Genomic DNA, 13,638 nt, shown 5'->3' with positions numbered 1-13,638 from the left:
GGAATAACAGCAATGATACTTTAATGATTATATACTGGACACACTAGGGGGGGTTAATCCGGTCGCTTGTAAGCCGACAGGAGTAGGAGGGGGTGGGGGGTAGAATCCGGCTGCCTCATCCGGCCAAGGGTATCCCAGGTGAACCCACTGTAGTGCCGTTCAATGCGCCGGCGATCCTTGGACCACAGATGAAAGCAGGTGGACTCTTTGTGGGCCGGCGTCATCCGGTCCACGGAGGAGAGACGTGAAGCGACCTCGTCTTGCAGAGCGTCTCCTCACCTTGCGTCCTCTCCAGGGGGGGGGGTTCCAACACACGGCAGTGTCGGGGGTCTTTATCCATGGAATAATCAAAGTATACAAAGCATAATCCGTGCCTGGGAAGGCGGGCTGTCGTCGGTAGAATAATCCGGTATACAGGTCCACTCGCTCGTCGGCTCTGGGGCTCCTCGGGTGCAGCTTCACGTGGGGTCAACCACCCTGGATAAGCAGCCAGTTCTCTGCCCGAAACGATGGGGTACTGACTACGGTAGTATTCTCACCGCACGAAGCACTATATATTAACAGACTATTATTAGCTTAATAGACTACGTCCAACTCGACGATATAGTGCCAAATATGACTATTCAAATATTAATATACACAATGTCTCAATACCGATGGTAGGCGAACTTGGCCTTACTCCCACACGTGGCGTCGCAGGGAGGCTTTACGTCTGTGACTCTATTGGAGGGTAAGAAACTGGACTGAAAAGAAAGTCCTACTTTAGTAGCGCAGTATATATACGCACTATGAACAAATAGTCCCATTAGTGGTGCGGTAGTCAGATTCCTACGCGGAACTAGGACTTGTTCGTACATGTGGAGCGGTACGTTTGAACTGGGTCTGAGGGGTATGGCAGCCTGGCACCAAGGTCTCGACCAATAGTAGAATGGAGACTATTATGGGATGTTCAGTAGGCTAGAATGGATATTCAATGCATATTGTACAAGGAATATACAAGGGATATCAGGGAATATTAGAGAATATACAAATACAATTAAATATATATATATAAATAAATATATATATTCGGTTTAATCTGGCCCTTCACAACATTTACCATGTCGGCTGGACCCATAGCCCCACTACCCGACGCCAACCCAGATGGGAACACCGTTCAACAAACCCCGCCGGAACACAAGGTAAAATACCTGGCTAGGCAACCTAGCCACGGCCTACCCTGTTGTCAACCCATTTACCCGAAAAAGGTAAATAGGACTCAGCAAAAAAACCCACAACAGCTACCGACTGACCTTCATTGATGAACCGGGCAAGAGGAGGGAGAGTGACAACATCTCACGGCGGAGACATTAAAACAGCATAACAGCATAGCAATTAGCAGTAGTAATAGCATGCGGCATTAGCGATAGCATGTAGCATAGCATTAGATGTTTTAGCAGCACGCCCAAGACAGCTTGGAAATCGTTCCCTGCAGAGAACGTTCACCAAACCATCCTGCCCCCGGCGCCAACACACAACATTGTTGTGTTAACAAAACAAACCAGCATTACTAACACTAATACCCATGCCTGAAGACACAGGGCCTACCTGAGTACAAGCTGGCCCGACAGCCAGTCTTGTACAGCTGAACCTCGATGTGCTGTCATCAAACGAGGAACATCAACACAGGCCCGTCGTGTCGCCGAAAACATGCGTCGAAGATGCCAGGGGCCAGCAACCTCCGGCAAGCTTTCAAACATTATGACTCTGATCTTTTCATCCTACTAGTTATCGTACGGTGCACGCATCCAAGTACGCTGGGACGAAAATAGAGGAAGGATGTGTGGTGACCAGAGTCACTGCTATATGGGCGGTGCCACCATGGGGGCGGAGCCCCATACAGGTGTGGTGCATGTATTTTTTGTTCGTGGGAGATACATTAGGTATCATAGGAGATAGTATATCTCATAAGGCTCAGAGCGGAACGCGATAGCAAATACGGCATTTAACTATTTTTACTAGATTGAGTCAATAGTCAGAAGGATCTCTGCATGTAGGAGGATAATGCTAATTTGTCAGGGGTTGACATATGTCACCCCCATGACACCTCCCTCCTTTGTAAGACAAGAAGTCTGGTGTTGTAATTACAGTGATTAGACTCGTTTGCCTGTTTTCATTTTTATCAGGATGTATGGGGATACAAAATCTATAATCTATATAATAATGAGCTGTATATGTATACCAACTGTCATGCAAGAATTGCAACTCTAATGTGCTACACAAGAGTAAAACAGACATAACATTTCCAAACAGCATTGTTCTAAACAGACCAATGCAAAAATATTTTATCTTTTTTTATCTACTATAGACAATTTGTATTTATATCAAGGTCATATGAAAACATGGATGCATCAGATTTAGCAGAAACTACTTTGGTAAATGTAAAAAATATGATATCACATAATCCTAGTGAATTCTGAATTTGTTGTTGATTGTTTGAGTATCAATGATACACTTAAAATAGACATATCAACCTAGTTTTTTTTTACCTGTTTACACAATGATAATAAAAGGGTCAAATAAAAAAGTGTTTCAATACAGATGTATTCTAGAAGTTTAGTACGACCAAGCCCCAAAGGTCTCTCTCATATGTCTGTTCTAAGATATATTATACAACAAATACATTGCTGAATTACTTTGCATAACAGCATCTAGTTAAAATAGTTTTTTAGCCACACTAAATAATAAGAAAGCCCCTGAGTACTACTTTATGCTCTCAATATTTCGATATGCATTACATCCTACAGTTACACACGATAGGAAATATTCAAACAGCTCAAAGATGACAGTTCTAAGGCAAATAAAAATGTAACTCATTCGCCATAGTTGAGTTAGTGTGTAGTATGGCTAACATGTATGAAAGTAACATAAAGCCATTATTTATTAGAGTTGTTGACGTGTAACAATACTTCACATACCAATAAAATATTTATTAATTTTGCAGAAAAAAAGCAAAATGCAGAGTATTACCAGCGGAGGTTGTTTACTCCTAGTCCGCAGATGATTGAAGGAAATTCACTTTAAGAACAATTTAGCATGAAACACCTTAAAACAAAGATGAGTTTTATTCATTATAACCATGAAAATAATACAATGTTAGGTGTTGTTGTGATTATCGTGGTCACAGATAGGAATGTAGCCAGGAGGGGTCCTTTATACATCAGTAACCCTGGACAGACTTGTGAAGTCAGAGACCATGATGTATCATTCACACTCATTTATCCAAATGTACAGGATGTGGCAGATGCGTATGCGAAATTTACCAGCACTATACAGGGTTTTACATAGGCTACTAACAAAAACATTTCATATTGTTTCAGTGATGGTCTGGTTGATAGGTCTATTGTTGACTTGTCTTATTTGTACCTGAAAGTTTTGCTTCGTTCACACAATAAAGATGCTGTTTGTGTACAAATAATGTATAATATCTAGACTGATTCACTATGCCACAGGTAGCGATACACTGTACCCCGTTACAGGGGGTATAGTGGAACGATTATATTTTTGTATGAAACACCTTAAAACAATGAGGCATTTCATTTATAATATCAAAACATGGAACTCTTATGTAGAATGATGTAAAAAGAGTTCTACTAATATATTTCACTTTAAAAACTTGTACAGAAAGATAAATATCCGACCCCGGAGCCCCGTCTGAGTGTAAACAGGTGTTGTACAGTATACCACATGAAATCCCATATGGTCTAGCGGTTAGGATTCCCTGGTTTCAACAGGGCGGCGCGGGTTCGACTCCTGCTATGGGAATTACACCTTTTCTATACATGTTTTCCTATTGATAGGTTTCTACATACCTTTGCATTAATTTATTTTAAATTGTTTAAAGTTTATGGTATTTTTGTCTTATTCATGATTTATTGTGATACATCTTCTTGAAGTGTTTAAAGAAGATGTGTTTGTCCCAAGGGGACATCAATGTGTGTTGCAGGGCCTTACAAATAAATATGATCTGATTTGATCATGGTCCTAACAAATGTTAAAATGTTTGCATGCATTACATTTAACAGACAGTGCTGACATTTTGAAGTTTTAAAGAGATCCCATTCACAGAGCTGAAGATAGTTACACAACTGGATAATATTTTTATTGTTGCTAGGAGGAACTTAAAATCATTCAAAGCAATTATTACACCTTGAGGTCGAAAAAACGCGGTTGGGTATATTATAAATTTTATTAAAGAATATTACAGATCATGCTGTAACATTTTTTATTTTTTTTTTTTTTACTTTGACCAGTCAGCTGGTTCTTTTCGCGTTTATCGCTTTTTTTGGTCAAGTATGACCGACAGAAACAGGTTGAATGGGGGTATAGATGGGGGGAAAGACACTCTGAGAAAATACGGCTAGTCCGGGAGTCGAACTCGCTACCCCAGATCCGTGACGCGCACGGTTGTCCCCGACGCCGAAATAGCGTTCGAGGTACGCGGTGAGCTACTGGAGCTCCCCTGCTGTGAAATTTTTATCAATAATATAAGCGTGCATAACATCAATAATGTGATTAATATCTAAAGTTTCTAAACACTTATGATTTTTCAGTTTAAGAGCCGTAACATCCACTATTACCATGTATAAGCATAACAGATGTGCTCTATCAAAATTACCATTCATATGATCTAAAATATTAACTAAGCCGTTTTAAAATAGAAGACTTTCATCCTTTGAGATTTTCTCTATCATATATTGCCAGTTATATAGCAAACCCTTCTCTCTCACCAGGTTCAATATATTTTAAAAAAAGCCTTAAGCGCTCACTATTGACATTCCCGGTTACAGTGTACAAGTGGGCATCGCAGACTTGATTAGCAATAGCATGTTTTAAAAGCATTGCGAGATCATAATATAACTGGTAGTCATGCTGAAGAAATTCCCCATTTCCTATTATATGCTACGATGCTGGTACTTTAAACACCTTTTAAACTGAATGAATTGTTTTCAAAGTTTCTGTCAAAGACTGGAAGAAGTGAGGTTAAGATTGTGTGGGTGATTACCCCACAACTAGGTGTTACACTACGTTTTTCCCCTGTGGGGGTCTGAACTGTCAGACTAGTCCTGTCTGTTAGGGGTGAGTGAAGATAAGTTGGGGGTGGGGGCGAATCTGCGGACGGGTCTGGGTCTGTATGACGCTATATAGGCGATCAGGGCTGGATAAAAACCTATATATTTAGAGAGTTCCCTCTTAGAGAGACCATAGAAAAATAAAATAAATGGCGAGCAGTATAGCTATACCGGTTAGCCATGTGACGGATAGAGTTGCGCATTTTAAAGCCGAGTTACTTGCACCATCCAAATTTGGTAGCGAGTTTTACAATGAGATATGGCCCCTCAGGGATGGGGTCCTCGGATTCTATTATGATGTTAAATTTGAGAGAGTTGTCTTCTACAAGACCCCCTTGGAGGATTTCCAGGGTGCTGGAAGAAGATCTGAGATAGACCTATCGGAGAGTGAATTTTGGCAGCTAAAAAAAGCTTCGTATGAGGCTATGGATGGACTGATGGGTAGAACGCTTAAGGATGGGCAGATATTCACCCTGGTAATAAGCTTGATAGACTACGGGTATGTGTATTACGGGCGGATATCTATAAAAAATACTCCGGCTTTTGGTGTAGAGACTGATCTAACCACCTTCTCAAGGTTCCTTAATACAAGTCATGAGTATTTCCTCTTCTCAGTTCTGGTATCAGCCTGGCTAGAATGTCTTCGGACATGCGGAATGGTTACTAACGAAGGGGTTAAGGTGAGGACAGACCTGGCACATCTTAGAAGAAGGCTCCTTCCAGCCGACGAACCAGAGGAGATGGAGTGGGAGTGACCCAGCGAGGGGGCGGTGGATGGGGCGTGTCAACCCTAAATCCTCCTTTAAAAAGACTTACAGTGCATATGTACCTTTAGATAGCAATCATGGTTTTGTATGTGAGACACGGGGAAGATCCTTCTAACTATGCATTGGATACACTAGCTCGCCTGTCTCCACTATACGTTCCAGACAAAGAAGTTGAGACATTACCCGTAGCCATGTATGGTTCAACTAACCCTCCTTCATTGCTAAGCCTCCTAAACACCCCTAGGACTAGTTACAGCCCTCTTTCAACGATTTGGGAGACTTCATCGCCGGATTCATCACCGCCAAACCCCGACAGGTGTATGGATGCCTTTCCTAATAGCCCAAGGAGAGCTCATACATCAGAATCTGATGTATTCCACCCTGACCCCGAAGAAATACCTATCGTTGATGTAACCAACAAAGCATCATTACAGCCACCCCCCGCCCGGGGTATGGTTCTGAGACTGTATCCTACTAGAAGAAAAACCCTCCAGTTCCCAATCGAAGTAGCTACTCTTAGAACCTTAGTGACCGCCGCGGAGCTGTCAGGACAATTGTACATTGATGGGTAATAGTGGATGTTACGGCTTTTAAACTAAAAAATCACAAGTGTTTCGAAACTTTAGATATTAACCACATTATTGATGTTATGCACGCTTATATTATTGATAAAAAAGGTTACAGCATGATCTGTAATATTCTTTAATACAATTTATAATATACCCAACCGCGTTTTTTCGACCTCAAGGTGTAATAATTGCTTTGAATGATTTTAAGTTCCTCCTAGCAACAATAAAAATATTATCCAGTTGTGTAACTATCTTCAGCTCTGTGAATGGGATCCCTTTAAAACTTCAAAATGTCAGCACTGTCTGTTAAATGTAATGCATGCAAACATTTTAACATTTGTTAGGACCATGATCAAATCAGATCATATTTATTTGTAAGGCCCTGCAACACACATTGATGTCCCCTTGGGACAAACACATCTTCTTTAAACACTTCAAGAAGATGTATCACAATAAATCATGAATAAGACAAAAATACCATAAACTTTAAACAATTTAAAATAAATGAATGCAAAGGTATGTAGAAACCTATCAATAGGAAAACATGTATAGAAAAGGTGTAATTCCCATAGCAGGAGTCGAACCCGCGCCGCCCTGTTGAAACCAGGGAATCCTAACCACTAGACCATATGGGATTTCATGTGGTATACTGTACAACACCTGTTTACACTCAGACGGGGCTCCGGGGCAGGGACGCGGGAAGGGGGGGTGCGGGGGGTGCTGCAGCACCCCCTCTCAATTATTGCAAAAAAAAAAAAAGAAAAAAAAAAAAAAATTTATGGCAGTATTTATATATTTGTATATACTGTAACTGTATAACTGTAACACTGTATATTATAAGTTTATCCTGCTCAAAGCACGTCACCATTTTAATATTGTGTGTATTGAGCCGTACTGTATTGTAGCCATTCTCCAATCTGTTAAATAAAGTTTTCATTCATTCATTACACTACTGTATGTACACAATCATACGTGTAAAACCGAGTAGATTTTCGAGTGATGACAGACTGTCACAGACTGATTGAATGACAGGTGAAACAACTAATTGTATTCACCTCCCGTCTCCCGCCGTTCCCACGCGCCACAAACCACTGAGCTACTGTGATACAGTGCTTGCGCACTCAGTCGATTTGAGCTAGTAGTCAGACTTTGCTAGCACAGAATGTCTCACTCGCCGGTCCCAGTGACAGTCCCACTAAATCTGATAAACGTCAGAGAGAGACAGAGACGACAGGTTCAGCCTCAGCATCAGGTATTGAAGAGTTAACTGAGTCTGTTCCCCTATACCCCCCCTCGGGCGCCAGGGGCTTCCACTGAGGGGTGATGCAAATAGGGATGGGGTGTTATGGCAGCTCATGATGGAAAGAGTGCGCACCGAGTCTGATCCCGAGTTGAAGAATTGGCTCCAAAAGAGAGACAACTGGATGTCCAACAACATCCAAAACGAAATCTTACAGCTGCTTGCCCATGATATTCAGCGACAAATTAGAGGCAAAGCATCCAAAAGCCCAATCTTTGGCTTGAGCGCTGACGGAACCACTGATGTCACTCACTGGAAAAGAACAATTCTCGTGTAATATACAGTTAGCCGATGACAACTTGGAAGCTCAGAACTTCTTTTGGGGTTTTTACAATGCCCGGCCCAGACACAACAGCCGAGACGCTGTTTTTGTGTATAAAATACTTTTACGCCTCGACCTGCCCATGGAGAGGCTGATAGGATACTGTTTTGACGGGGCCAGCAACATGTCTGGGGGGTACAGGCTAGACCAGGGGTTCCCAAAATGTTCAGGCCGCGACCCAAAAAAAACGGTGTCAGAGAGCCGCGACCCCCACTATTATAGGAGGTAAAAAAAATTATTTTAAATGGAAATGTATGGTTGAAACATGCAAACGTTCAAACGCACACACACTAATAAGCATTGGAGGATTTTAACCAGGGCCGGACTGGGGAAATCATTCAGGCCAGGAAATATAGCCCCAGTCAGGCCACTTTTTAAGCAGGGGGTCTGGGGGTCCCCCACCAGGAATTTTTTTGTTACAAAGACTTAATTTCCTGCATTCTGGTGCAGGCATTTTTTTTATTTGTACTGTGGTAACCTTGACTTCATAATTTCATAATTTCATAATCAAATTGTTAGACTAACCCTGAAAACTGAGAATATCTGTAGTGAGGCATTACATAGACTCTCAGAGCACAATTTGGAGAAAACCTGCAGGCCAAGCCTATAGGGTTGTTTACACAGTTGTACAAAAGCCATTCCAACCCCCACAGGAAACCAAACACCTAGACATGTGACAGTTGAGCACAGCCAGTTTGGTAGATGGGGTTTTTGGGATGGCTCTTGTGAATTGAATAGTATTAACCTAAGACGCACTGACTATACTGGGTTAATATTATATCAACACAAACACTATTAAGGCAGAAGTCACCAGACCTCATCAGTTGAACACCACCAGGCGACACCTCATGACGACATTGTTTACTCAGTCACACACCACAGAAAAACGGTGACTTGGTATAGCAGTAAAGACAGCTGCGCTAACCAAGATTAGAGGTCACAGGAAACATAATTGCATTATATTAGTTTAGAATGAAAAACAATATTGGAATAATAACAAGATTATAGTAACAAATTAGAAAATAACTTACAAAGAAGAATACCATTTTAGGAATGTCAAAACTGGAAGTAATAAAGCCATTTCCTTCAAATCACAGTTATATTATAAAGATTCAGTCTGGTAAATAAAGGTTGGTGCTGCTCCTATGATGTTTGATATCAGCCTAGAAGCAATGACTGTACTGGGGTGATATTAGAGATCTATAGGTCATTGCATGAACCATATGTGTGGGAAAGTCAAAAATGGTGCATGAAGGAATGTTAACATGAGTGATTCATTCAAAGGAGGCCACAGTCCCTCGGAAAGGAGGGGGCTACCCATGGCTGTTACAGACACATACGACCAGGAGACACCAAATGAGGACTGCCTGTGTTTAGATACTGGTGATTGGTGGAACTAGGTTAAGAAAAGTGAGGTCATGAAATCTATAAGTATTGGAACCGTAAGAATAGAGAGGCAGGCCAGCTCAGGACACCGCCACACACCGTTACCCAGGGGGTCTGAGTCTGGTCTCCACCACCACCACGACCATGGTCTACTTTGTCCCTATGTGAGTAGAAACTGTATATGGAATAATGTGATAACTAGAGTAAGATGCCTATCTTAGGCCCAGGTTTTATCATGTGGTGACAAAGAGTACTATGGTCTTATTTCATTAACATAACATGACTAAAATGTATGTACAATACTGTCTTTTGATGTAAAAAGCCAACGAGGGCTATTGTGATTTACCTGCATCAAATCCTTTTGTACAATCATGTATTATGTTTGAAGTGTCCTGTATGTAACCAATGCATTATTCCACTCGGCCCACGCTGCAATTAAATGAATATTGGACCATAGCTGCTGGTTGTCTGGCTGTACACACTTATTCTCTACTGGCTAAATTTGGGAGCTCAGATGAGGACCATGTTTTCTATCACACTGTGATCTTTCCCTTCCTCTAGTTAGCAACCTCACTACTGTGCTGTAATTAATGGATATTCATATAATATACAACAGTACCCTTTAAATGCCAGTGTTTGTGATGGCATCACAACTTATTGTTAAAAAACAGGCTAGCATATGTATGATTAGCAACAACACAGATTTTTATGGATTTTCAGTTTTTTGTAATTGATAAATACAATATTTTATTCAACTTCAGCCCTGATCATAACATCACATATTCATTTTATAATTCTAACCCTTTAAATGCCAGTGTGTGTGATGGCATATATTTGCAATATATCAAATGCAAAGTACATTTTTCTGGGGGGGATTATTACAGGCTAGCATGTGTCAATGATTAGCAGTTTTTCGTAAGGATCCCGCCTCCACCAATCACATGCGGCTCCCTTTGTGTGTGTGTGAGAGCAAGAGAGAGAGAGAGAGAGAGAGAGATAGTTCTCCAACTTGTGTGAGTTGCAGTGATCTCCTGGTTGTTCCCCACCTAGGTTATCTAACTATTGCGCTGGTGCAAATAGAAACACTGGCCTGGCCTGCTTCTAAGTTCAGTGGCCTGACCGCATTTTTTTTTTTTTTTTTTTTTTTTTTTTTAATCTGGCGACCCCCCAGCACCCCCTGCCGTTTTATAGTTCCCGCGTGCCTGCTCCGGGGTCGGATATTTATCTTTCTGTACACGTTTTTAAAGTGAAATATATTAGTAGAACTATTTTTACATCATTCTACATAAGAGTTCCATGTTTTGATATTATAAATGAAATGCCTCATTGTTTTAAGGTGTTTCATACAAAAATATAATCGTTCCACTATACCCCCTGTAACGGAGTACAGTGTATCGCTACCTGTGGCATAGTGAATCAGTCTAGATATTATACATTATTTGTACACAAACAGCATCTTTATTGTGTGAACGAAGCAAAACCTTCAGGTACAAATAAGACAAGTCAACAATAGACCTATCAACCAGACCATCACTGAAACAATATGAAATGTTTTTGTTAGTAGCCTATGTAAAACCCTGCATAGTGCTGGTAAATTTCGCATACACATCTGCCACATCCTGTACATTTGGATAAATGAATGTGAATGATACATCATGGTCTCTGACTTCACAAGTCTGTCCAGGGTTACTGATGTATAAAGGACCCCTCCTGGCTACATTCCTATCTGTGACCACAATAATCACGACAACACCTAACATTGTATTATTTTCATGGTTATAATGAATAAAACTCATCTTTGTTTTAAGGTGTTTCATGCTAAATGGTTCTTAAAGTGAATTTCCTTCAATCATCTGCAGACTAGAAGCAAACAACCTCCGCTGGTAATACTCTGCATTTTGCTTTTTTTCTGCAAAATTTATAAATATTTTATTGGTATGTGAAGTATTGTTACACGTCAACAACTCTAATAAATAATGGCTTTATGTTACTTTCATACATGTTAGCCATACTACACACTAACTCAACTATGGTGAATGAGTTACATTTTTATTTGCCTTAGAACTGTCATCTTTGAGCTGTTTGAATATTTCCTATCGTGTGTAACTGTAGGATGTAATGCACATCGAAATATTGAGAGCATAAAGTAGTACTCAGGGGCTTTCTTATTATTTAGTGTGGCTAAAAAACTATTTTAACTAGATGCTGTTATGCAAAGTAATTCAGCAATGTATTTGTTGTATAATATATCTTAGAACAGACATATGAGAGAGACCTTTGGGGCTTGGTCGTACTAAACTTCTAGAATACATCTGTATTGAAACACTTTTTTATTTGACCCTTTTATTATCATTGTGTAAACAGGTAAAAAAAACTAGGTTGATATGTCTATTTTAAGTGTATCATTGATACTCAAACAATCAACAAAAAATTCAGAATTCACTAGGATTATGTGATATCATGTTTTTTACATTTACCAAAGTAGTTTCTGCTAAATCTGATGCATCCATGTTTTCATATGACCGTCAGACCTTGATATAAATACAAATTGTCTATAGTAGATACAAAAAAAAAGATAAAAGATTTTTGCATTGGTCTGTTTAGAACAATGCTGTTTGGAAATGTTATGTCTGTTTTACTCTTGTGTAGCACATTAGAGTTGCAATTCTTGCATGACAGTTGGTATACATATACAGCTTATTATTATATAGATTATAGATTTTGTATCCCCATACATCCTGATAAAAATGAAAACAGGCAAACGAGTCTAATCACTGTAATTACAACACCAGACTGCTTGTCTTACAAAGGAGGGAGGTGTCATGGGGGTGATATATGTCAACCCCTGACAAATTAGCATTATCCTCCTACATGCAGAGATCCTTCTGACTATTGACTCAATCTAGTAAAAATAGTTAATTCGCCCTTTTAAAAACACCTCATACAATATCTTGAGTTTCCTTCGACTGTCATATGGTCATGAATATTTCATGCTGTGTGTAACTGTAGTTTGTAATACAGGTCCAAAATATTGAGAGCATAAAGTAGCAGGGGCTTTCTTATTGCACATGAAAAAACAAATTTAACTAGACGCTGTTCTGTAAAGTAATTCAGAAATGTATTTGTTGTATACTGTATCTTAGAACAGCTTAAAGAAAAGACGTAGGAGATCTTTGGGGCTTGATCTTACTAAACTTCTAAAATACATCTGTGTAACGTTCGGGAGACTATCCTCCTTAGGATTGTATCCCACTGTCTACCTGGGTCACTCCTGTTGTTATGGGTTCACCTTGTATGTCACCACTGATTGCTGTCATCACTAATTGTCTGTCACACCTGGGTGCTGTCATTGGTTGTCAGACTGCTGTCACTCATTGACAGCGTGGAATGTTGAGTATGTGACCTATTTAACATTTGCTCTATTCCTTGTCCTTTGCTAGAGCTTCACCTAATCCTACGGACGTACCTACAGCTGGACAAGCACAGACATATTGTCTTTCTCCCTGTTTATATTATACGCTTTTCCCTGTTAATAAACAGTACAGCTGTTTTGGAAGAGTAAAACATTCTCCGTCTCGTTCTTCTTCTCGACAACTTGGAAGTCACTTACCCGTTCGTAACAGAAGCTCTAGCCATCATGACTTCCAACGAGGAGATACGGGACGAGATGGTGAGCCTACGGGACCAGCTCAGGATAATCATGGAGCGGCAGATGGCAGTCGGTGTCGAGCTGGGTCGACTGGGAGATGTTTCCCTGGCTTCTCAGGAGACGGCGGAGACAGCGTTGGCGGCGGTGAACCAGGCCCGCTCTGCGGCCGCTGGGACGACATCAACGATGAGATCCGCAGCCGGAGCATCATCGATCGGCGGGGAAGGCGAGCGGGGGTATCCGGTAGATCGGGAGAACTACCGAGAGCCACGCCTGCCGGCGCCGGGTCGCTATGGAGGGGCTCCAGCCGGCTGCCGTGAGTTCATCGCCCAGTGCTCTCTCATTTTTCAACTGCAGCCGCGTACTTTCCCCAGTGATGTGGCTCGGGTAGCCTATATTATAACTCTCCTCACGGGTCGTGCTCTCTCTTGGGCCACAGCGGAGTGGGAGAGTGGGTCTGTGGTCTGCCGCGACGCGGATGCCTTCACCCTGGAGTTACGTTGTGTATTCGATACCTCCAGGGTGATTTCCATT

The 13,638-nt window shown here is 41.0% G+C and overlaps 1 protein-coding gene across 1 annotated transcript in view; it reads left to right on the top strand.

Moving 5' to 3' along the window:
- The window catches only part of LOC311228501 (E3 SUMO-protein ligase ZBED1-like), a gene marked incomplete at both ends in the record, with an annotated part of 48,521 nt that extends 35,097 nt beyond the window's left edge, over positions 1-13,424 (top strand). Inside the window, one exon of the mRNA XM_084314405.1 lies at positions 13,222-13,424. Coding sequence (XP_084170531.1) covers positions 13,222-13,424 — 203 coding nt within the window. The remainder of the gene's footprint in view (positions 1-13,221) is intronic.
- Positions 13,425-13,638: the final 214 nt, after the last annotated feature.

Source organism: Notolepis coatsorum (assembly GCF_963971535.1).
Source record: "Notolepis coatsorum genome assembly, chromosome: 5".
Lineage (NCBI taxonomy): Eukaryota > Metazoa > Chordata > Actinopteri > Aulopiformes > Paralepididae > Notolepis > Notolepis coatsorum.
Note: the sequence above shows the minus strand (reverse complement) of the source record. Positions and strands in the feature narration are given on the sequence as shown.